A 27,461-nucleotide genomic window follows, 5' to 3' on the forward strand; every position below is an offset into this window, starting at 1 on the left:
GTATTCTTTATAGAAGCTTATGATTAAGAGCATTCACATTTGCTAGTGAATTTTCCAGAGAGCTGTGAGATGCTGAAGTTTGAACTTATAAATTATTAATTTAAGAAATGTTAAAGAACTTTAGCATGCAGCTTCGTTAAAGGCATTATTTTTCTTAGTTACTTTCAATTACTTTGTCAATTCATAATATATCATACTTTATAACAACTTAATTATTTTGCAGTCTTTTGGGGGGTAAAGACCACATATGAAACATTTGAAAAATATATACCTATATATTATTACTTAATTACTTTAATTATTATTTGATTACTATAATTTTTATGTATTAGTTTATATATTATTTATATATAAAAACGAATTGTTTGCGTTCATTAAGGCTCTGCATTAAAGGAAAAATAATGCTTCCCTGCATATACAATTGAGTGTTATCCTGCTGATGGTTCGCAGAGAACAGAAATGCCGAGAGGGAGATGCATGCCGGTAGATGGCAATCCCACATCAATTTGTGCCCAAAAAAGAAGAAGAAAAAACATAAAAGATAAAAATCCACACATATTAATAAATGCAAGTTTAAATACAAATATCATGCTGCTCTTCTTGTGTTTTAGGCGAAATGAGTAACTAAAGATTGCGCACGCACACAAACACCGATGCGCATCATTCAGCAACAGATGCGTTTCAAACGCGCAATGTCAGGTTTAATATATCATCCGTCAGTCGCTGCAAATATTCCCTTCTCCTCAGCCACATTTTCACAGACGGTGTCTCTTTCCGTGTGCTTACACTTTCTATTTACATTTTCTGACGAAACACAGAGCTGGCCAGTGCAACGGCGATTTGTAAGCAATACGAAAGGAGCAGAAAACTGCAGCGCCAAACAAACGTCGATTTAAATGAGCCTGGACGAGCTGAGCTGAGATTCACGAAAGGAACCTATTAAGTTTAGTACGCTGACATTAAACGGCAGAATTAGCAAGAAGCTCCCTTAGCAACGCGAGTTAAAACGTTATTGCTGGATGTTGAGCCGACGGTTCAACTTTGAGGAGGCTCTGCAGTGGACATCGCTCACGAGAAACGATGAAGGCGAGATGGAGTGCGCACTAAAGGAGGCTCTGAGGTGATGCTGTAACACATTCAACAGCGTTCAGCGGAGTCAGCACGTTGTGTTACATCTATGGACTGCGGTGGTGGATGTGGGCAAGATCTGAGGAGCATGGGGCCAGTACGCATTGAAGAACGGCGGTGTATGGCAGTGGTTTTAAAGGGCACATCTCGATCAGAGTGAAACCTACCAAGTACTAACTCTACTGGATTTTACCCAAAGGGAGGCTATTCAAAACCCATGTGGTTAAGACATTTCCTTCCCGGATGTGGATACTAGGCTTATTTTATGTGTCCAGCAAAACATGTCAACGGTGGTAGATTTATCCCCGATTTCTTTACAGATTTTGTAGAAGATTTGTGCTCTTCTAGCCCCCCTCCCCCTTTTTTGCACCTGCTTTGCTTTGTCAAAGCTCACCGAGCGCTGTAGAGCGCGCTGCTCTTACTTGCATCTCCGTACATCGTGCATGGATTCTACATGAACTGGGGGTTTTGTGAGGGCTGCAGTGATGCTCCCATTTACTGATATCGCCTCAAAGCTCGCATTTCCTGACAGAAATGGGTAAGGAACCGTAGCCCAATCTAACCGGTCTGTACAGATCTATTTTAAAGCGAACCTATTATTAAGTTGACGTTGAATGGATGCATCTCATCTTTTGAATGTGTTCCCATCTATGTATGTATGTATCTATCTATCTATCTATCTATCTATCTATCTATCTATCTATCTATCTATCTATCTATCTATCTATCTATCTATCTATCTATCTATCTATGCTGCAGAGGGTTATGATTTGCTTTATTTCTGTGGCTGTGATGTGGTAGATTTGGGGATATTTATTCAGCTGTCTTTTGCTTTTCTGTTGCTCTACTTACCATTACTTTTGCTAGAATATGGCGTTGGGTCATTCATATTCTGTTCACATGTGCATTGCTATGCTCTAAAGAGACAAGGGGAAAGAGGCAGTGTATCCACGATGGTCGACACAACTGTTTCTCATTGCCTCTAATAGACCCCAGTGACTTTTGAGGCTTCCTGAATACCACATAAGTAAATGTTATTAGTTAACACATTGCATCATGACCATTTTATAATTCATTTGTGGTTGGAATAAACAACACAGGAAGTTCCAGGAAGGCTGGCAGCTCACACTGGTGCTAATCTGCATTTAACATTCAACCCTCACAAGGCTTGAGAACTTCACTAAGGTAAAGAGGTGCTGTAATGGACACTATAAGCAAGTCTGATTCATTGGAAAAGCTTCTGTGCCATGTATTGGTTTTTGAGAGAGCTTACGTAATTTATGATGGATGATTCATGGATTCGTGGGTTGTTGCTTCACCAGTGGTGTCGAGGATTGAGGAGCTGTCTTTTTTGGGAAGGTGCTGAAAACCATTACTGTTTATGGTAGGAAAGAACATTATGAGAAGGATAAAAAATAGGCTGTAATAATTATCAAATTATTGCATTATATACTTATCAGTGTAAGCATTGTATAAAAAGTTCAACCAAATAAGACTTAAATGCGCCAATTCATGGTTTTCATTTTTATGGATGTCCTTAATGCATACTTTCCTTCAAGCATTCTTAAGCTCCTAAGATGAAAGAGTTACAGAGCAACAACAATATCTGACAAGTTAATGCTTGCAGATATAATAGAGATTCTCTCTGTGTTAGATAAATATACTAAATGGGCTTTAACTTTCTCTTTCACTGCAAATAATCCATGACAGATGTTCTGAGCATTTTCAGTCCACTGTGGACCATAATCATCTTAGCCAGCTTAAATGAAAGAATCAAATAGCTCAATTACAGAAAATGAATTCTCTAAAATTAAATGTTTGATTAAAATCACATATCCATTGGGGTCACAATTTAAAAATAAATAAATAAATAAATAATAAAAAAAAATCATTATATTAATCTGCAGTTTGCAAGAATCAAGTTATACTGTTTCCAGTAAAGTATCTCCACCTTTCTGTTGTGAAAGCGTTCTTTATCTTTCTCGCTTTTCTAAGATTGTGACCTGAAATTAATTATTGGGCTGGACATTCCTTATCCCCAAGCTCTTATTTGATTGATAATATGTCAGAAGCAGTTCAAAGAAACAAGGTTCAATGTGTAATGCAGTAACTGGCGTGCTGTCATGAAGATGAGTGTTAATGTATTGAATATGTCTGCTGAGCCAAAAAAATGCCAGATACCATTCAGTTCCCCTAAGGCAAGGAGGAGCCTGTAAATGAGAGCATTTAGCCAATATCGCACACATTAACCTCTGTAATCTCTGCCATTTAGAGAAAAATGAAGCAGTTGAAATGCTTCTGCCCACCCTGATGCTTCATAAAGACCATCTCTAATGTGGGTCAGGCTGTGCAAAATTAAAAAAGTTTCATGGCATAGATTGAAAGGATTGTATAGACTAGCTTCTTCATCTTTAGATGCAAAATATGTGCTAAAAATGGGGAGGATTGCACTGTGGCAAAATTGTAAAATTGTCTTTTTTTCTCTTAGTGCTGAAGTGTTAATGCAGTGAGGCCAAATGAATGAGCACACTGCTGGTGTACTGTTCTCGGGTCAGAGGAAGTGCTGTTAGACAAGATATAATCCAGCCAGCAGTGAGCACCGCTTCTGCCAAACACAGCCACACTGGCTTTCTCTTTAAAAATTGTGTTTTATTAATCGTCCGGCGTCCCTATTACTCTGTCCCAGCAGAATTTAAAGTAACAATAGTACAATGATGGAATTTTAAGTAGGATAAATGTCTGACTTCCTCTTTAGCTAAAATGTTTGACCTTTGGACCATTACTGTAGAATCAATAGCACTTGTTAGATGCATTCATGCTTATGTCAGCCATTGTGAGATGGCAACAGCCAACATTCAATTCTTTTGTGGTTATTGATAAAATCTATCTGTTGTGTTTGAAGACAATATCATCTACACTATTAATCCCAAATACCATACCTGCAGTATTTTTCTACTTCAAAATTTAATGTTTAATTCCTAGTTTTTAATAAAATAGTCATTTTTTTGTGAATTTTACTAGAAAAGTACATTCAAATTAAATCCCGTACCACTTTTTTCTTCTTCTTTTTTTTCAGTGTAGGCAATCAGTTTGTTTCATTCATTAGTACTTGCAATAAATGAAAGAATCATTCTGCTAAAAAAATACTGGACACAAGACTACAAAGCACAAGCTTGTAAAGCTTTGTTTATCCTGTAACTTTTAACAATCCTCATATCTGATCTAGTTCCCAGGATGACTGAGCTTTGAAGAAACCCTCTGGTTTTTATGCGTTTTTTTCAGGCTTTATGTTTATGTTTAATAAGGTCTCCAGTGGCAGATTCTTGCTGATGATAATTCTGGAATCACCAAAGGCTGTTGCTGGGTCATGTGGCCTCTGTTAATGCCTGTTCACATTACTCTTCTGTGAATTTGTACCGGAGCGAAGATACCGTGGTTTATTACCTGCAGTATGTTGGTTGTCACAGTAGATCTCCCTTAACAATTTAGACTGCGCTGAGGTGAATGTGCTCCTGAAATGGCCTAACATGGTTTCCTTGCTCATTGCCTACTTGCCTGCTGGGTAATATTGGGGTCATGGGTTCAAATCCCACTTGGAGCCATAGCAAAATTCATCAAGCATATATGTAATGAGCTACCCTGCATAGTGACACAAGCTAACAATTAGATCCATCCAAAATGGCTTCTTTTATAGACCCGTGAAGCTGTGAGAAATGATATATAAGTGCACCCTATTGATGTTTTTCTGGCGAACTCATTTTAGATCCTTCATGGTCTCTTTTATTATGTTATAGTGCATTGAATCAGTTGTTGATGGAGATATCAGTGAATGGTTTATAATTAGTCTGCCTGTGGTCGTTGCAAGGAGCAGATTGCCTAATGTGAATTACGTAAGAAAAAGATGTAGGTCTTGGAGAACAGGATGCAGCTCAAATGGCTACAGATAAATGATGGAGCGCACATGCTGCACTGGTTTTAGTTCTGCAGCAGATGTCTAATGCCATACGCGGACGCAAAAAGCCTTTCTGACAGACATTTGGCGCACTGGAGAGGAGCCAGGGTGTTGCACAGATGCATAGGAACAGAGAGGTTAGAGTTTGTGCATTTTAAATCTATGGAGATAGGTCCTTTGAGCAGCTTATTAAGCAAACCTCTCATTTCAGTGAAAACGAAAATTGACTCCCATGCCCTCAGGCCTCGATGACTGTAATAAATGTCTGTGCATTTGAAATACTCAGGCTTTGCGACTCTGTCAGAGCCCGCCATAGAGATTGTGCAGTCACACAATAGCGACAGCCTCCGTGTTGATTGTTAATTCAGAAATCCTATGTCAACACTATATCCAACAGATGAGCCAAATGGCATAAATTGTACTGTTCAGTGAGATTAGTCAGTGGAGACAGAGAGGGAGGTGTTCTCAGCTCAGCTCAGCTTATAAATATCACTTTGCCTTGATTGCACTGTATGTTTGTTATCACCGCCGTGGAAGGCACAGTACAAATCTGGGTTGCTCATTATATTGGAACCCCTTTTCAAACAGCCACCCTCCCCTCCCCAAAAGGATGTCTTCTCCCACTCTCAGCATATTTCGGATATGGGAGAGGAACTTGAAGGCAGTTGGCTTTTTCAAGCCTTTCAGATCAGTTGGCCTGGATTCACAAACAGAAGTGTGTCAAAGAGATCCGTGTCTTTGAGGCTGATAAATCACAGACTTCCTAGAATACATACTGTTTTGACAGGGTCCGGGGTCGAAGCTTGTTCCACAATAAAAAACATTTGCCAACCAACAGACTCTCCTAATATGATGGCAGAGGTGGATACAGATCGAAACAGCTTGGCATCACGGCAGACGCATACTGACACATAGTGCTATCCATGAGGAAGTGTCTTGATGCTTTTGTTTTAGCTGATCATATTGCCATTTATTCAATAATGCATCTATTATGTGTTTGTCTGTTGTTTTATCTATTTTACAATTCTGTCATTCTGGCGTTCTATCATACTATTGTCCCGTCATTGTATTTGTCCTTTTAGGCCTATAAAACTTCAAATTTCAAACCTTTTAAAACTGGTTTCAAATGTTTTGACAAACTTTTCTAATTAAAAAATTGCAGTCATAATTTCAGTTAGTTTTAATTTATTGTGAGTCTGCTTCCTTACATTCAAATTTATATTGCAATTCTATATCCTGTTTACTACCTCAATTCTATTCTAAAGGGATATTAATTGTTCTTATCATTATTTTTATTTTATTTTTTTCAGTTTATTAATTTAATTATTATAAAGTTTATTATTTCAAGTAAACTGCATGTGTTTTGGCACAAGAGTAGACATTTTGCACAATAACTAAATAGCTTGCTTGATTCTCAGTGCAACTGTCATAATCCTCACAACTTCTAATTATTATTTAATTGTGTTAGTCATCACATGCAGAATGATCCAAACAACAAAATTTGTCAGGCATACATATATATTTGATAAATATCTAGGACCTTGAATACTTTCTGTTTACATGTAACACATTGCTGCAAAAAATAAATGTACTGTATACATACAAATGTGACATTTGAATAGTATTGAATAGATTTGAATAGACATACAAAAGTATTTACTTTTCCTTGTACACTTCTACTGTTGAAATTTACTTGTGATACACAATACAGTAGCATTATAGACAGTCAGTGTCAATAAAAAGTAGGATATAGTCCCATATATTAAAAAGTGTTGTTTCTCATTCAATTAGAGAGTAGTAAGATGAGCCAAAGCGATTGAGAAAAACTGTAATATAGATTGCAGTTGACATGTGTTCATAAGCTTCAGATTCCACTAATCTATTCAGAGTTTAGAGGCAGATCTGTTTCATAGTTGTTCTTAAAAATATTCCTAGAGAATTCTTGCATCAAAATGTATTTCATCCTAAGACACTTCATTTGGTTTCTGTTGGAGATTCTACCACACTATCCAAATTTTCAGTTGTTTTATGAAACTGGAAAACAGAGTGAATTTAGGTAATGTGCCGGCCTCCTCGGAGAGCCACTCAGGGTTGATGCACACTGGATTTATGTGTGCTGGCATGCTTGCAGCTGAGTGCTTCAATTGGCCAGGCTTCATGCAGAGTCAATACTAATGACGGAGGAGACTATATGGCCACAGTCAGATTATAGCTTGGAGGCCCTCAGCTGCTCCTATTGTCATCTCAAGCAGGGAAAGTAATGGTTACCACTGTTTGCCTCCCCTGTTCTCTTCTTTATTGTCTGTGGTGTGCAGTCATTAAGGTTAATGACTAGGCGGAAATATTTGTTTTGAAAAGTGAAAAACATAGCTCACAGGAACATGTAGGTGTGCTGAATGAGATTTGGGGCAGTGTGCTGCTTTCACACCATGTTTCTCCACCAGGAGCTAGATGTTGGGTTGCTGTAGCACGTTCCTTTTACTGAGTGAGTGCTGCCAGTCGAACGCACATGCAGCAGAAGCTCACATTGTAATTCATGTTTTCTGTATGTGACAGCGCTGTGTCGGTGTGATAGATACCTCGGCAGAGGCGGCGCTTCAGCCACATCTCATTCCCGCAAATGGATGCGAGTGTCCAGCTGGATAATCCCTCTGCTCACAGGAGTGCAAACAAATGAGGGCCTTCCATACGTCACTAAATTAATCAAGCAGATTGTCATCATCAACCACCCTTCTCATTTGAAGACTTAAACACAGGCTTCGGTTCATCCACCACGAGTCAATATAAGAAGCGTCAGCCGCTATATGTCCTACTTTTCAGAGAGCAGCAGTGGTAGGTGTGATAATGACAACGGCTAGCATCCTGGTAACAGGGCCCTTTATTGATATTGAGCATGGTGGTTGATGAGTAAAACAGTCTCCCTTGTATTAATCGACCATGGGGGACCACTTAACTGAGTGAAACTGGCCGCTTCCACACACTAAGGCATGTCAGTGCATTAGAGGAGCAAAGGCTCTTTGAGTGGATTGGCTGTGTAATGCAATCTGTATGCACGAGATGAGAACCATGCTAGCTGTGGCTCCTTCATTTGTGTCCAACCAGGAGGGTCAGGCCGTTGTTGCCTTTTTCCCCACTCTTCTTGGCTGCTCTATTTTTGCCTTCCACAATCGTCAAGTTTAATTTAAGCAGAATCACAAAGCAAAACACTAAGTTCTCATCTCAACATTGACTCTGCCTCATCTGTAGTATCTGTACAGTGACATGCATCGCCATCGAATGATTCTTTTGAATGCCTGGTGTGCATTCATACAATCTAAGAATGAATCTAATTCCAGAAATGAATTCTGTTAAAGCAATTTCTGTTTTAGACAAAGATTTTGTGTTTTAATTACTACACATTGTAACTTAGCTAATGAATAATGAATGTGGCTCTGCACTGTATGTGCTCTGCCTTTTAATGCACCACTATCACTCTTTGCCTCAGTCTCCTGACTCTCTCTATTCTGCTCTGTCTTCCTCTGTCTCTTGAGTTCAGTTTAAGAGGCAGACAAAATGGATATGGCTTCACATTAGTTTGCCAGAAAAAAAGGAGATATTGAAAGGAAAGTGAAGCAAAGCTAATGACTCTTTCTGATTGTGGGCAGAATAACATAGACTCATTAGTAAACCTCACTCAAGCGCCACCAAAACATCACTCATGTATTCGAAACACACTGCCGGTTCAACATTTGGGCTCAGTATGATTTTTTAAAATGTTTCTGAAAGTCTCCTGTATTCACCAAAGTTGCATTTATGTGAACAAAAGTACAGTACAAAACAGTAATATTATGAAATAGGCCTATTATCATAATTTAAAATAAAATATTCTATTTCAATACATTTTAAAAATGTAATTTATTTCTGTAATTGCAAGAATTTTCAGCAGCCATTACTCTTCAATATGATCCTTCAAAAACCATTCCAACATGCTTAAGAAACATTTCTCATTATTATCAATGTTGAAAACAGAAATTTTCAACAATGTAAAAGTCTTTACTGTCATTTTTGATCAATTTAATGCACCCTTGCTGAATAAAATATCAATTTCTTAAAAAAATGAATGGAAGTGTAGATTAAATTTGAAAATTTCAAACATGACAATTCTGTCATTGTTTACAACATGACAACTGTCATTGTTTTGTTAATTACGTTTTATTTTCTGTTTTGTGTGCAACATAATGGAGTATCATAAAGTAGGCTGTATGATTTTCTTTCTTCTACAGAACACAAAAGAAGATATTTTGAAAGTCAAAACAACACTGGACCCTAATTACATTCATTGTATGGATCAAGTAAGACATTTTTTGTAATAATAAAAAAAAAGTCACATTTCATATGTGAGGGTGCGTAAATGATAACATTTTCATTTTTAGGTGAACTGTCCATTTAAGCTGATATTCACTGAAAATCTTTCCCTCTACCACAACACTCAAATCCCTCACTCATTTAAATATTCAAAAGTTCCTGCCTCAAGAGCCATTACAATTCATTTGTATAAATGTTACTCGAGTGACGTTTCCTTTATGAAATGCCCTAGAGGAGTAGTGAACATGTTGAAGCTTAGCCATAATGACAGTTAAGTTTTGTGACTCTCAAGGTCTTTCAAAGTGTTTACATGTCCACAGAGATGGTATAGAGGGATGGAAATGGGCTACACATAGAAACTTAGCAGCTACAGTATAGGGATTGAAAGTTGCAATTTTTAGTTAAAAAAGTCAATTGTGGGTTTTTTTACTTTTTGTTTTTTTTAGAGAGAGAGAGAGAGAGAGAGATAAACAGTGTGATTTGAGCTAAAGAAGTAAAACTTAAAGTACCGTTGTTGTGAGATGTTATTTCAGTTTTTGGAGCTTTCTCCATTCAGGGAGATAGTAGCTGTACTTGTATGCCCATTGCCCACATTGAAAATAGCTGTCCAGGGGCATCATCAACTCGCCTTAAAGGGACACTGAATATGAGAGGTACCTTGCACAAATGGACCCCAGATGTTTACATAACGTAGTGTGCCATGCAGCATTGTAAATTCCTATTCCGTTTGATGTGAGATGAAAACAGTCATGCTGTATACATTTGACAGTATCTCTTTCTCGTTGCCAGAGTAATGCTTTATGGACTGGCTGTGCAGTAGATTTAACAGGAAACAATGACAAGCACTTCAAAGTGGAATTGAACTTGGTTGATCTCAGCCATTATTAAAACACCTGTTTCGGAGATACCGACCATAAAAACTGTAAACAACGGTATCAATTTGCTTTTGCAATTGTTTAGTAGTGACTGTAGAGGCTCTAATGCAAAGCCATGAATTATTCCTAAGCAAGCTGTCTGTTTGAGAGAAAGGGATACAGTAAGAAGTAGACAGACAGAGAGAGAGTGAGAGTAAGCTCTGACTCACAACTGCTGTGCAACAGCCTGGACACAATGTGGGGTCCAGTCGTTGAATTAAAATCACAGCAACTTGAAAGAGGAAAGCCTGCATTCACTGCAGCAAAACATGGCTCTGTTCTCTGAAAAACCATGATACATAGTGTGTTTCTCTCTTCCCGCCCTCTTGTTCTTAAATCATACTAGCGTCAAACAGGGGCCACAGCAGAACAGAGCTGCTTATTTTAGTCTTGCTTTTAGATGTCTTTTTTGGGGAGGGATTTTAAGCTTTGCCTTTGTACTATGGGTCTTGTAAGGAAAGTTATTCTATTTACAATTACTTTATGGTTTTAGCATATAATACTACATATTTTTAGCATCTTTAATAAAAGATACTAAGCGCTACATACAGTACGTAGCTATGCCTACAACATTTTTCCCAGAGTTAAGAATAGACATTTACATTTACAAGTCATATCAGTACATGCAGGTCAGAATATATGACTCTTGCTAATTTAGGCCTATGGAAACTCAGTTGGTTAAAGGTTTAAGTTCATTTCTAGCCAGAAAGATATTAAACATACACTTCATATGCTACTGTACATATGTATACATAGCTAGATATCGCCACTGAGAAGGGTATTAGTGCTACAGCTACTACAATTATAGAGAATTTTAATAGCCAGCTATCCTAGACAATTATACAGTTGATTTCAGCCCAAGAATCTGGGATAAGCTTCAGCATCCCTGTGACCCCTACATAGGACAAGCGATGTGGAGAATGGTTGGATGCATTATACTGGTATTAGCGCTGGTTTGACTTTAGGAGGTGCTATGAGGTAATATTTCTATGCAGTTGCCTCCACAATAACGTAAGCAATTCGATTTTAAACTTTGAATTTTATTGATTTATTTAACTAAAAATTCAAATGAAACTGAAAAATAAAGTAAATAAAATGTACACAATTAAAGGATTAGTTCAACTAATTAAAAAAAGGAATTAACTAAAAACGGAAATATGTGCAATGGTGTGTCTGAGAGAATAGAGTACTTATGGAAAGATCGCGGAACTGCGCATAATTGGGTCCTTCACAAAAACAAGTGAGCATATGCATGGTCTAAAACAACAGGAAGAAAACAAATATATGCAAAATTGCTGATTTTCCTAATTGTCAACATTTAGTGATAGCCTCAGTATGGGATATTTTCCCTCACTATTACAAGCATGTATCATTGTTTGTTACCACGGCAACCACTTGCGCTTTGCCACTGAATATGTTTTTTGCATGTAAAAAGCACCTGTACACATGAGATGCAGCAAGATTGTAGAAAGAGTGTGCCACATACCATTTAAGATGATATTACAGTTTTTAAGTCTATTTTATTTTTCATTTATATATTGATATATGAACCATCAAAGCAATCTCACACTATGCATACAATGTATGAATGCATACAATGTGAACTGTACAATTTTTTGTAAAAAGTAAGCATGAAGGACCACTGGTCCAGCCGGTATTACTGTATACTATCAGGCTAGCAGGTGCAATTATATGCATTTTTTGTTCCCACTTTATATTAGGTGGCCTTAACTACTATGAACAATGTACTTATTGTGTTCATATTGTATCACAAAACACCTGCTGCTATTGAGGTGGGATACTGGTAGGTCAAGGACAGGTTTGGTGGTATGGGTAGGATTAAGGGTGGGTTAAGGTGTAAGGGTTGGGTCAACAGTGTAATTATAGATGCAATTACAGAAATTAATTACATGCAAGTATTTTTAAAAATATAAGTACACTGTAAAAAACTTGTATGTACACAATAAGTGCATTGTATCAAATGATTAATTTAAATGTAAGAACATAGTAGTTAAGTCCACCTAATATAAAATGGGAACCAGTTTTCTAATGTCATTTTTTATTATTAAAAATGCATTGGCTGCATAACAATAAGGGTAAATAATGTGATTTTTTTTAATGCATTTTATTTAAAAAAAAAACAAAAAAAAAAACTTTTTTTGTTTTGTTTTATACTTTTCAGTGCAAAAACTTCCCACGTTTTAAAAAAAAAAATAAAAAATCCAGATTTATTATATAAGATTCTCATTGTACGGCATATTTTGTGTATATGGACATAGTGTGAGGTCAAGAATACTGCAGGTACATGTTGAAAGGTGACTCTTGATTTTACATTTCATATTTCATGAGGTACAGTCCCTGTGATTCTGGATTCGTTTATATTGCATTCAGGGGTCAGTGCAGTGTGCTTTTAAAGATTGCTGTCTGCTCTGTTTTAGCATGGTCAGCACTCTGCCTCCCTGATTTTCAATTTGAACACTGAAGTAAACTGAAGGGGCCAGGACCAGGAGTTATCGCTCTACTTGCATCGTCTGGAAGAAGAGCGTCTTGTGCTCTGTCACTACAAATATTACAAGTACATTGACTTAACCACAGGGGGGGACAGCAGGGACAATAAAGTGTAACTAACCGGGTGTTAGTGTAACTAACTAATTTTTTCTCAACCTTTCTCTGGTCTTTTAATTTTTGTCATATATTTGTGACCCTGGACCACAAAACCAGTCATAAGGGTCGATTTTTGGAAATTGAGATTTATACATAATCTCAAAGCTGAATAAATAAGCTTTCCATTGATGTATGGTTTGTTAGGATAGAACAATATGTGGCTGAGATACAACTATTTTAAAATCTGGAATCTGAGAGTGCAAAAAATCTAAATATTGAGATAATCGCCTTTAAAGTTGTCCAAATGAAGTTCTTAGCAATGCATATTACTAATCATAAATTAAGTTTTAATATATTTACAGTAGGAAATTTACAAAATATCTTCATGGAACATGATCTTTGCTTAATATCCTATTGATTTTTGGCATAAAAGAAAAATCAATAATTTTGACCCATGCAATGTATTTTTGGCTATTGCTACAAATACTGTATACCCCAGCGACTTAAGACTGGTTTTGTGGTCCAGGGTCACATTTGTGTTTTTACTCATAGACAGTTGAGCTGTGAACAGCTCACTAAAAAATTCTAAATCACAATGAGAATATGCGAGATGCTGTGTATTTCCACCAAGGCCGACTCCTGCCAAGACTCTTTGTCTAGTAATTGTATTCTTACTCCACAACTTAGCCCATTACAATATGGATTTTATCCCAGAAATGTGGTTGGAGAGCAACATACAAGTCGTTCAAATACTTCTGCTCTGATAGATTATCTGCTAGGGTCTGTTGTGATGAAGGGTCTGATGTTATATGGGCAAATCTGATAAAGTCCAGAAGTTCCTGCGTAGCGTGTTAAGAATAGCTACTCAGAAATGTTCTGTGCCGCAGTGACATCAATTTGTCAAGAGCTGCTTTAACTAACTGTGTTTACTGGTGCAACAGTGCTATACGTGCTTTAGTTTCATTTTCATATGGTTTCAGCGTAGGAATATGATCAAGATGGAGATTAAATCCTCACTAACCAGCTTTTTTCACTAACCTGCTGCAGTGCTGTGGGATGTGGTTTTGGCAGTTCTGACAGTTTAAAAGTGCACCAATATTTTTGCTAACAAGGCCCTCATGACATCAGGAAACATGGGGGTGCACCATCCCACAGCCAATGAATTACCCCCACGTCTCCTGCCTCTGCCTGAGTTTTGCAGTCACATGCTTAATACAACACTGCACCGTCTATTCTCCAGCAAATCCAAATAGCTTTCTGCTACAGTACATGCCATATCTCATGGTTAAATGATTCCAGTCAATATTTAAGGCCATCGCAAGACCATAAAACTGACTATCGACATGAGGTCCTCTAATGATTTAGCAACTAGCCGTAAATATAGACAGTGGATTTGATTTAAGTCAATATCTGTAACTCATCTATAACTGTGAGTTTCCCTGTAGTATTTGCACAGTTGAGTGTTGTTCATTAGAGAATGCAAACTCTATTTTTGCTGTGAATATAAATAGGTGACTAAATTAACTGTGGAAGGTCATAATTTCCCAAGTGAGGGTTGCTAACATGCTTACAAGTAATGATTGCAATTTAATTTTCTTGATTTAATAGGCCAGAGGAAAAATAATTAAATTGCAAGTGATTCTCTTTGTGTTTGTGCCTGTGTTTATCTCCGCAGATTCAAACTCTTGAAAGTTGGAGCTCTCGTCTGAAGGCTCAAGGGTAACTGGGCTGAGCTAATGATAATTCTGAGGTAGTTCTTTAACAAGTTCATCAGATTGATACTATTAGTAGTGATATTAAAAGCGGCAAGACTAATGGAATGTTCAAATATCAATAGTAATTACATGAACTTATTATTAAAGGCTAGGTAATTGTAGATGAATGTTAGCAGGATACCATAAGGAAATCCCAATATTAACCAGTGTTGTACTCAAGACCACCTAAACTGAGACAAAGGCAGAGTGAGACCAGGTCAAGACCAAAACCAGACCAGAATTCTTAAATTCATCTGAAAGATCCACATTTACGGCCTAAATAATGTCTTGAAAAAATAATAAAAAATTATTTTCACTACAATTATAACTGTGTAAACAATGTTATGAGATTAATGATAAATATAAAATTCTGAAAATAGAAATATGATGGTCAAATAAGTGACATTAAATAATATGAACTAAAACCGACAGTAAGTGGCAGCAAATCACTTAATGAGCAAGTTCAACTTCAACTGGAGCTGTCAATCATTTATTCAACTTCTTTGTTCAAAGATGCTGATTCATTCAGTAACAGAACACCGCTGTGTTGCTCGGAAATACAGTTTGCTGGTACAAAAACTTTTTAAAAATTGTGTCTAAAATGTAAGTCACTTAATATTACACTGTAAAAAAAATTCTGAAGTTTTTACAAAATAATTTTGGCAGCTGTGGTTGCCAGAATAATTGTATAAAAAAATACAGAAAAACTGTAAATACATTTACGGCCAAAACCAAAAAATTTTACAGTATAAAACTGTAATTTACAAACAAGAAAATTTGAATGTAAACCAGTAAATTCAACAACACACTGCTATTAAAATCTGTTTTGTACCTTAAACATACTGACAACCACCATAATAATGCAGGTGGTAAAAGAGAAAGCCACATGAAGAATCAAAGCTCATCACAAGTAGCTACGCCACAAGCAGAAGTATATATTAATTTATAGAAGGTGCACGGATTCATTCATACAAACACAAAACACCATCATGGTAACACACGATACATAAATAATGCAATAAACCTTCATTAAACAACAGAAGATGTAACATAAAGCCCAAATGTACATAACTGATAACAAAAACTATTAAAAAACATGATTATTTAAACAAAATACTTTCAAATGTGGCGTGTCAGGCAGGGAATTCTGGGAATATCGGTTTACAGTTTTTGACTGTAAATTATAAATTGATTTGTTATTTTTTACTTCTAAAAACTGTACAATTAACAGCATTTTACTGTAAAATTAACCGTTCACCCATTAAAAATCTTTCACAATATTTCCCTATATATATTACGGGAACTCATTGTTAACCTATTAACAGTTTTTTTCCGTAGCGTTTTTAGAAAATGTTACAGTTAAAATTACACTTATTTTTTTACAGTGTAGCTTCTGGTTTACTGAATGTTTGTGTAAATTCAATATTACTTTTGCAATCATGCTGATATTTGCGAAAACAGCTCTCTTGCTCCTGTGAAATTTCTCAATTACATCATGTTAGAATATAAAATGCATGATCTCATACAAGTACTTTTTTGTGAACATTAATTTTTGTGAACATTAATAATTTTAATCACACTTAAAATAAAAGTTTTGTTTACATAATATATGTGTGTGTACTGTGTATATTATGTATATATAAATAAAAGCACATGCATAAATATATTTAAGAAAAATATATTGTTTATATATTAAATATATATATATATATATATATATATATAAAAAATAAAATATAAGAATATGAATATACAAATGTATAAACATGTAGCCTAAATATTTTAAAATATATATACTGTATGTTTCTGAATTTATATATATACATAATAAATATAAACACAGTACACATACATATATAATGTAAACTAAAACTTTTCTTTTGGATGCAATTAATCATGATTAATCATTTGACAGTACTAATTAATAATAATTTTTGTGACAAAAGAACAGTCACAAACAAAACAACAGTAACAAAATAAATCAAATTAGAAATAAGTGTATATATTTATTTACAGTATGGTGATTGCATTTAAAGCAGTAAGTTTGAGATCCAATAACATTAATAATGTTAACAAATAAATCAGACAATGCACTGCCAATTTAGTGATTATCCCTGCAGCTGTGGTCTTGAGAGTTCTTGAAATAAAATCCCAAGTCCTCTTAAGCTGTGTATACAATACACAACTTAAGGCCCGATTTTCACTTGCTGACAGTTTTCTGAAGATCGATAAACACAAAATCAGTGCTCATTAACATCAGTGATGATTGCATAGTGTGAATTATCAAAGAGGTGATCTAAAACAAGCACAATGCGTCGCAGATGCGTAGGAAATATTTAGCAGGCTATATATCTGTCCTGTCTGCGACTGAAATGCGTTATGACTGAAAATGACACCAGCTACAACATACAGCCAATGAGAGAGCAGGATACAGGGCAAAGTATATTTCTTTCTCTTTTCTTTTTTTTTCTTTTTTTGCTGCAATTCAGCACAGGAAACCTGGATCGCAAGTTTCTTCTAGCGCATGCGTTTGGTAAACAAGATTCTTCCTGTATTGAAATATTGTGTAATGTGTAACCCTTGGCTGCCAGTCCATCATGTAATGTGCAAACCAGAGCAGCTTTATGAACAGTTGTATAGAATTAGACAAGTCAAGGCCAAAACCAAAATGGCCCTGAGACCAAGACAGAGACGTGAGTACTGCAACACTAAAACTAACATTATAAAGTTTTGGCTTTAGACGTTTTTGGTGGAAACATTAGATCATCTCCCTGCAGCCTGATCCACCCACACAGCCAGAGAAGAGCGAGGGGGGAAAAAGAGTGATTACGGCCATTTCATCTGATTATTCATCAGTGTCATTATGATAATGGAGGCAGCATAAGTTATTTTGGCACAATCCAATGATTATGGCGATTATACCTGGCCATAGATGCTTCAGTCTAAATGACTTGACAGGCTTAGACTCCTACTGGATGCGCAGAGGAAGCCGAGGAAGATCTATGTGGGAGTAATTTGCATTACTCCCTCGTTTTGTATCTATTTTCTCTGGCTAAACTGCTTGAAAATCCCTTCTAAGAGGCAAGTAAGATATTGATTTTTTACTTGTTTAAACACACTGGTAGGATAGGGCTTCGATCATTTGAAAGATGTGCATCACTCTCCTTAGAATATACTGACGTTCAGATGCTGAATTGAATTGTAATGTACACACTGTTGTTTAATGCAGTAAAGGATTTTGGTTTTATTTCGATGAGCTGGAACATTGCAATAATTTTAATGAGCATGAAATAAATTGCAGAATCAGATCATACTTTTCACAATTACTTTGAAATCATACAACAACGTCAGTTTTATCCCATTGTTTAATGTTATTGTCTACTCAAGGTGAACATGACACGTACTTATTGTGCACTTCAGTCTTTGTAAATTTAAATGGAGGGCTTCCATTTGTAAAGCCTCTGCTTTGGCTTCAACACAGTCTCCCCATTTAAGTAAAGACCTTGGCAGGCATCCCATAAGCAAACTCCTTTCTGTAAGCCATTGTTTCCAGGTCCTGGGGAGCCAACGCAGTGTCTCCTGAGAACTCACTTTAGCGTGTTGCTTGGTTTGTCCTTTTATACTTCTAGGGCAGATAAGCAAAGCACACTCCAGAACATTGTACTGTGTATTTAAATGTGTTTACATAACATTTAGATTTGGTTAATAACTGCTTATGCAATTTTATGTTGCCTCTAACCCCAGCAATGAAAATGCAAAAGGGAAATTATGCACATACCATTTACCTTCGTTAAAAGCATTAAAAATTTCAGACACATTTTATTAGGTGTTTAGTGTGAGATGTCTACCGCTTTGTACTCACAATACAACCATGACTTGACTGCATTTGGATGTACTGTATATTCCTCTATAACACTATATCGATCGTTGTCCTTGTGGAGACCCTTGGTGTCCTAAATCGAGGAAGCAGAGATTTACTGAGATAGCAAACAGAGGAGCACAGTGTACTGAAGGATTGCTTCCAAGGATAAGCTATAAGATTCTGTGAATATTAATTGGCTGATTTACCACCAAAATGCATAACCCTGCCATGAAAAAAGATTGGTTATTCATCCAGATCATTATGAGCTGTTTTTATTTATTTTTAAAATATTTATTTTGTAATCTGGTGATAAACAACATAAAATGTTAATGAGCAATAGTGCAGTAGAGTGCAGTTGGTACAGTATAATGACTTTAATCATTGTCCCTCATAGTGTCCTATTGGAGCTGTAAAAAAAAGAATCATTATTCATTTGCCAGTCCACTCATTTAACATCTTCTCTCTGATGTCTCAGCAAAGAGCTATCAGACTGACTTTGAAGTAAATTGCATAGAATGACTGAGAACAAGTTATAGCCACCAGTAAACTTACAGCTGTGCTTTTTGATTGCAAATGAGCTTAGACTGTAGCACTCATGTGGACATAATGTTTAAGCAAGAATTGGTTGTCTGTTTGAGATGATATTAAAATAAATTAGTCTAAAAGCTGGAAGAAAAAAACATTTCAACAGCTCTCTGAAGGAGGTTAATGTTTATTAGATTTTTATACTGATGTCACTTTATTTTATTCATCTTGAACTTTGTAAAGAAGCCTATTTTAATTTGTTTACTCAAAAAATCAGTTTCATCAACTTCATCCTTGTCTTTATTTTGTGTGTGTGTGTGTGTGTGTGTGTGTGTGTGTTATTATATATGTGTTAAAGTTTTATCTGTGGAGCACTAAAGTAAATAATTTGATTGGTGTAAGATACCTCAAGGAATATGCATGCTTTGGAAAGTGTACTGCAGGGGAAAATTAAGTCAAAACGCATTAGATTAGTGCTTTACTCTCAAGATTCATCATCATCAGCAAAGAGCAACTACAAGCCTTGTATATGCGTTCAAATCATTATGAAATTGCTTATGATCATCAAAATGTTGGGAGGCCACTTTATATTAAGTGGCCTTAACTACTATGTACTTACATTTAAATTAATCATTTAGTACAATGCACTTATTGTGTACATACAAGTTTTTTACATTGTACTTATATTTTAAAAATACCTGCATGTAATTACATCTGTATTTAATTTCTGTAATTACATTTATAATTACACTGTTGACCCATCCCTTACACCTTAACCCACCCATAATCCTACCTATACCACCAAACCTCTCCCTAACTTTACCCGTATCCCAACTCAATATCAGCATATTAAGTATTTGGCAATACAGTATAAACACAATAAGTACATTGTACTGATTTTTTATGTAAGTACATAGTAGTTAAGGCCACTTAATATAAAGTGGGACCAAATTTTATGCAAATATTATCAAATTATTTGGAATTTTTCCCTGCAGCATGTTTATATCTTAATAGTTACAACATATACTCTAAACAAGGTACATATTAGTTATTTAAAAATTGTTTACCCTTAAATGGTACATATTACTACCTACAGTGTACAAATTATTACCATTTGAAAGGGCGCTGTATGTCCCCAGTGACTGTTTTGAATCATTTTCCTGAGTGTATAATGAGGCCTTTGCATAATCAGACAGATAGAGACTGATTTAAAATATGTCAAACACAAGAGTTTGAATGTGACAATTGTGAAAAGTGTGTGTCAGACAACTTAGTTACTGCCTAAGACTTGCTGTTTTATACTTGTTTCATACTTGTAGGTTATATACATGTAGGATGATATGTGGATTGCTATTATGTAATTAATGCGATAAAAAATGTTAGTTTTACATTTTAGAGTAATTCACGTGCCCCCAGTTTTCGATGCAGGCCTCGAGCTAATCACTCAATCAATACCTGAGAGATTAGTTTTCTACCTCTGTAAATTCCATGGTTATTTTTGGTAATGAAAAAGAGGCTCCTGCCAGGACATGCCCTGATTACCTCAAGCATCCCTTTAAATGTGCGTTCATTGGAAGTTCTCTCAGCTTCTCACAGTAAGGTGTCAATTATGCTGCTGCTAACTAACATTCATTGCCTACTAGTGAGATTAACGTCTCACTGTGACTAAATCAATCAGAGTCCTCACTTTTAACAATTTTATAAGATGATCAGCAGCGCAGATGCACAGTGAGACCATCCGAGACGTTTAAATAGGATATTACAGACAAGAGAGATGGATAATTCTAATTGAATCATTAATTTTATTCTAAAGAGATTGAGATATTTAAACTTGATCATCACTGACATAGTATGTGATATTTTTCAGTCTGGATTCAGACTGCTTCTAACAACAGACTAATCTAATACTGGCAAAAGTCAAGTTCACAATCATCTCGAGCATTTATTTGTTGTATATCAACCAACATGCAGCCCACTCATGCATTGAGGTTGATGGTTTTATTGGTGTCATGCGACTTCAGTCCACAGTGCCTGTTGCCATACTGATCAGAAAGCTAGCTGTCTCATATTTATTTCATTTCTGTGTTAAGAGATCCTGAGGGTAATTATAACATAGCTCGGTTGATCTCATAAATGAGAGCATTTCTATGTATTTCAAGAAACTCAATTGCTTCACTTTATAATGTACAGAAATTCAGTTTTGCTTGTCAAAGCGAGTTTCAGGGGTCCTGAATTTCTCTCTCCTTTTATTTCCCTCTCATTATTTATAACAATACTGATTATAGTAACCTATTTGCAAACAGCATAGGTAAAAAGACATCTTATTTTTTTATAAGAGCACTTGAGCAGGTAATGAGAGCAGAGACTTGCAGGGTGAAGGGATTTTAAATTTAGTGTGTGCTGTAGCAGTGGCACATTTCTTGTGGGTTTTGACAATTCGGTTGCTCTGTATCTTCATAGCATGTGCAAGCACATAGAGTTGAATATACAAGCCAAATACACATCCTTATCTGCTAGATATGCCCAGTGATGGACCTGTCTGCACCTTAATCCATCCCTCTGACAGCTTGCTGTGACAGGATTTCCATATATCTCATTTTAGTGCATAGCATAAATGATTCAGGGTGGTTTAGGGAATTTCACACTCAAGGCACTTGATAATATTATAATGAAACAAATATGCAAAAAATATCTTGCTTTTAAGCATTACAATAACATCACACATGCATTCCCTTTACTGGGTGTGGCTAGTTTTTCCTTTGAAAATGGCGTTCCTAATAAATTTATATTATTAATTTTTGTCCCCATCTTTTTCACTGTGTTAATTTCAGGAAGTGGGTATAAAAAATAGTCAGGTCAAAGTAAACTAGTTGACTAAGCTCAGGTCCTCTATTACATACAGTGCAAAAACAAAAAGAAATCAAGGAATTGCATCTTTCAGTCACTTGCACTTTGAATGTATTGTAGTGTGTGTGCGTCTGTGTGAAGGCTCATTTAACAGCAGTGATGGTAATGATGCTCAATTCATCAATCACATCAGAAAAACTTTATTTTGCATGTGCACTGCCTAAACAGCAATACTTGTTTTCATCAGAATATCAGAAGTATACATGCATTTTCATTTGACAGAAGAATGTTCTTCTTGATAAATTGCAGAACATCAGCGGAATTTGATGTTCTGTTTGACTGCCATCATGCTACGCTGACAATTCAACATGACATACTATGCTAACAGATTTATTTTCCTCTTTCCTCTTTTTCAGACTGCCTATAAATGTTTGGGGAGAGAAACTCAGCGGGCATTAAATTATGAATGTTGAACAAGATGACCTCTTACCATCAGCGCCAGATGTTGAGAGGTCCTAGATGGAAAGGGGCTTGGTTTGACCCCTTGTTTCTCCTGCTTCTAGCCCTGCAGTTGCTTGTTGTCGCTGGATTGGTTCGAGCCCAAACCTGTCCTTCCGTATGTTCCTGCAGTAATCAGTTTAGTAAGGTCATCTGCACACGCAGAGGGCTAAAGGATGTCCCTGATGGCATCTCCACCAATACACGGTATCTAAACCTTCAGGACAATCAGATCCAGGTCATCAAAGTAGACAGTTTCAAGCATCTGCGACACCTTGAGATTCTTCAGCTCAGCAGAAACCACATCCGCAACATTGAGATTGGCGCCTTCAACGGGCTGACCAGCCTTAACACTCTGGAGCTTTTTGACAATCGCCTCACGACCATCCCAAATGGCGCCTTTGAGTATCTATCAAAACTGAAAGAGCTGTGGCTTAGGAATAACCCTATTGAGAGCATACCGTCTGATGCCTTCAGTCGCTTGCCCTCCCTACGGCGGTTAGACTTGGGAGAACTAAAGCGTCTCTCCTACATTTCCAGTGGAGCATTTCAGGGCTTGAGTAACCTTCGATACCTGAATCTGGGCATGTGTAACCTCAAAGAGGTCCCCAATATTCAGCCCTTGATACGTTTGGATGAGCTGGAGATGTCTGGGAACCAGCTCACCGTCATTCAGCCCAGTTCTTTTAAGGGTCTCGTCCATCTTCAGAAGCTGTGGATGATGCACGCCCAAGTCCAAACCATAGAGCGGAACTCCTTCGATGACCTGCACTCTTTACGAGAGCTCAACCTGGCTCACAACAACCTTACATTTTTGCCCCACGATTTCTTCACGCCTTTGCACCACTTACACCGAGTACATTTGCATCACAATCCCTGGAACTGCAACTGTGATATTCTTTGGCTGAGCTGGTGGCTGAGAGAAACCGTACCTACGAACACCAGCTGCTGCGCTCGCTGCAATTCCCCTCCCAGCCTCAAGGGGCGCTATATCGGTGAGCTAGACCAGAGCTACTTTCAGTGCTACTCGCCCGTTATCGTCGAGCCACCTGCCGACCTCAATTTGACTGAAGGAATGGCGGCAGAGCTCAAATGTCGGACGAATTCAGTGACCTCGGTCAGCTGGCTAACACCAAATGGCTCCATCATAACACATGGGGCACTCAAGATGCGCATCTCTGTCCAAAATGATGGAACATTAAACTTCACCAACGTCACCATCCAGGACACAGGAACTTACACTTGCATCGTAAGCAACATGCTAGGCAACATTTCGGCCTCCGCTGTCCTCAATGTGACATCTGTCGACAACAGCGGCTTTAGTTACTTCACTACGGTCACTGTAGAGACAATTGAAACCGTTATCGATGGGGAGAGCAGGACACCAGTGCAGCCATCTTTTGGCTGGGCGTCCTCTTCGACCACAAGGGGAACACCTATTGCCACCGAGAGAGCGTACACCGTTCCCGTGACTGACATAGACATTGATGGTGCTCTGAATGGTTTGGAGGAGGTGATGAAAACCACCAAGATCATCATCGGCTGCTTTGTGGCCATCACACTCATGGCGGCCGTCATGCTCATAATATTCTACAAGATGCGCAAGCAGCATCACCAGCAGGATCACGATGGGCCGATCCGCACCATCGAGAACATCAGCGTACACGAGGAGCTGACAAGGGTTCCGGGTTTGGAGAGTCACCTGACTCTCCCGCCTCTGGAGCATGAGCATTACAACCACTATAACTCCTACAAAACTTCTTATAACCATGTGTCTGCTCTCAGCTCACTGCATAGTTCAGTGCATGAACCTTTAATAATCCAAGCCAGCTCAAAGGATAACGTGCAGGAGACGCAAATTTGACCATGTCGGACGAACCGAACTCTACTAATGCTGTTTAAATTTTGGTTCGGATATGCTGTCGTAATGAAGATGACCATGTGCATTAAGACATTCAGCAATGTCAGTGAGAGCCAGGGTGTATAATTATTTTAACAAGTGTCTTTACAGATCTTATTTATTTAAAGATATGTGAAGTGACTGAATCATGAAATCACAAGTCAAAAAGGTTAATATTGTCTTTTTTTCTTTTTCATGTTGAGAACTGGGGGAATGAATGGTGAACATTCATGTGTTGGTAGAATTAAGGTCAGCTTCGGTGGTTATTAGAGGAATGAGACAAGAGTTGTGTTTTTGTTTTTTAGTTGTGGCATATTACATCCCTTTGCACAAGTGTGTTTTCATTTTTTTGAGACACTGGAAACAAAAACTGGCCATTGAAAACAGCAGACTTTAAATCGCATGGAGCACTTAGATATGAATGGTGGGCCTGATGGATGTGGTGACTCTAGAGAGGTGTATAAATGGTTACATTTCCTCATGAAAAATCCTGTTACTGAACAAAAAAGGGAAAGCTTTCATTGTCAGGGCCTGGATTATTCTGCAAATGCAGCTTGTGAGATAGGACATATTTCTAGTATTTATAGAAGCCAGTGTTCGGAGCACACATCAATTAACTTCAATTCAGAAAATAGGTTTGCATAATTGCCTTGAATTACAGCCCTTAAGTCAAGATAGTGTCTAAAATGCGGCACTGGAAATTCAGGATTTTAGGTTCAGCATTTTTTTCACAAAATATATTTATAACTGTAAATGCCAACATTTTATGAATATAAATATGAATTCTATACATCAGTGAACATCAGGCTAGTACAATTACAGTCCCATTGCCACATGTGTGTGGGATATAATAGTATGTTAACCAAATGCAAGATATGAAATAACCCTGAGTGGCTGAGGACAAGGGGATATGATTTCTAAGATCGTTTGCTATGTGAGTTTCAGAGAAAAATGGCTATGAGGAAATAAAAAATAGCCTGCTAATGTCACTATGGAAACCAGTGACCTACACTGGACACAATCAGAGTGCAGCCCAGTGCTTAAAACATATATTGTTTATTTGAGAATTGCATTATTTTCAATAGAGCTGATTTTGTAAACCACTGGTTTTTACTGTGTATGTGTGCTTTTATATGCTTGTGTTGTATCTGCCATATTCCGTTATTATTTTACCATTGTCTATAGAATTTTACATTCTGTTGTGTATTTTGAAATCACTTTTTTCTGGAATGGAATGGTTTGACCTAACATGAGTGTGTGAATGTGTCGTGTGTCCATACGTGCAAAGGGTTGTGTGTTTGTACGCTCTGCAATGAAACTCTGTTTTTCACCAGCTTGTGTATTGCTTTCTCAAAATGTTTCTCAGCATAAAAGCTGATGTGTGATGTCTCTCTCCCCCTTTTAATCATTTTGGATGGCATGATAAGAAGATGTGATACTGGTCTCACCAGTCAACTGCTGAAGTAAACCTAATAGGTTCATTTGTCAAAGGCATCAGTACGGTACATGAAGTATATACCTCTAATTCATCACATGAGCTGACAAGTTTCATTTTAAATAGATGTGTTTGCCAGCAGGGAATTCATCACACAACATTGTGTATGTAAGGTTTTAATCTCACATTTTAGCAGTGAATTAACAGAATCATCTACTGAATGTGACAAGAAAACACATTTCATCTTACATGATTCTTTTTGTATTTAATTTTACATTTTCATTTTTTTGTTGGCCCCAGATGTTTACTTTTACCCTCATTGCCATTCATATATGGAAGATGAATTATCACATGTTAAGCATTTCATAAAGGATAAACTGTTGCTTGCCAGCATACATGTTCTTTTTTTATTATTCATTTTGTTTTTTGTATTTAATAAAAAATAAGGTTCATACCATTTTATTGTACATAATAGGTGGGATAAATTGGGACACTAGAAAAAAACAGCATTGTGCTGTTGAAAAAAAAAAAAAAAAAAGATGACAATGTCTCTGTTTTCAGAGGGTCTGTATATGAATGCTAGCTTGCTCCTATCTGCTTCAGTGTTCCTGAGCACTGCATCAGTTACAGAAGCTACTTTGACTAGATCATTGATACCTACATGGCCTACAGTACATAGAAAATCTGTGGTGTTGGACTAAGCGGATTCTCTTTTGTTTTCTTCTTGTGATTTGTTTGTTATTGGTAACTCATTTTAGATTTCTATGCTGAACTGAAGTGATTTTTTTGGCGAGAGAATGTCTCTTTATTGACATATTTCTACAAGAACTGTTATTGAAAAATAACCAATAATATTTCTGTCAAACTACACACTTGCTGATCAATTCATAATGCTACTGTATGGGGATACAGCTAACTAAGCATTAACCATGAAAAAAAATAAGAAATACCAGAAATTGTAGTTCATACGGTACATGCTGTAAATGTAAATAAAATGTTTTTTTCTAAAGTGTTGGGACTTTTAAACTGTGCTTTTTTTTAGTTTTTTACATTATTTGCTTTGGGTTAATGCTTATTTCCACAAAACCTTTCATTCGTATGTTTCTTTTCTTTCTCTATTATAAAAAGAAAAATCATTTCAGACCAATAACAGCTGGAGAATCACACCTCGAACAGAAAGCTACATTTTAAACACTATAAAATAAGCTGTTTCTCAGGCGTAATAATATGTTACATAAATAGAAACACTGTATTGTGGCCCAAGCCTTGATTGGAAGTGAGATGTACTGTAAAACAGGACCTACTGTATGCATAAGCTCTAACTATATATGATGTTTTCAAGATTTTTTTTTTTTTCATATCACACTAGTTAGTACTAATCAGTGCTAATGTTGTTGTGTTAAACAGGTGTCGAGTTTTCATAAATAACTTTCAAACTAGCAAATGAGTTGATGCACAGGATGACCCTGTCTGTTTGAGAAAGCAGAGACAGTCCTCCTGTACAGTACATATATGGAAGAAATCTTAAACACATTTTATGATACTGTTGTTGACAGATTTGATTCCTGGTTTGAAATATGTTTCTATTTAAGCAAACTGTTGCAGAGATTTCTGTCTCTCCCCATTCAAGTAAATATGAGCTGAACTTGCAAAGCTGGAAATAGCTGCCTGTGGGCGTTAAGAATATGGCCGCCAAGT

At 36.8% G+C, this 27,461-nt stretch overlaps 1 protein-coding gene across 1 annotated transcript; it reads left to right on the forward strand.

Moving 5' to 3' along the window:
* The first annotated feature begins 405 nt into the window (after nt 1–405).
* On the forward strand, nt 406–26,775 carry LOC109046433 (leucine-rich repeat-containing protein 4C-like). The gene is made up of 2 exons (XM_042728199.1): nt 406–1,666; nt 22,347–26,775. The coding sequence occupies exon 2, from the start codon at nt 22,397–22,399 to the stop codon at nt 24,290–24,292; it is 1,896 nt and encodes a 631-aa protein (XP_042584133.1). The 5' UTR covers nt 406–1,666; nt 22,347–22,396; the 3' UTR covers nt 24,293–26,775.
* Nucleotides 26,776–27,461: the final 686 nt, after the last annotated feature.

This window comes from Cyprinus carpio, chromosome B7 (assembly GCF_018340385.1).
Source record: "Cyprinus carpio isolate SPL01 chromosome B7, ASM1834038v1, whole genome shotgun sequence".
NCBI lineage: Eukaryota > Metazoa > Chordata > Actinopteri > Cypriniformes > Cyprinidae > Cyprinus > Cyprinus carpio.

What these genes read in the sequence shown, in the direction of transcription:
- LOC109046433 (XM_042728199.1), top strand. Translation starts at nt 22,397, where the DNA reads ATGTTGAACAAGATGACCTCTTACCATCAGCGCCAGATGTTGAGAGGT.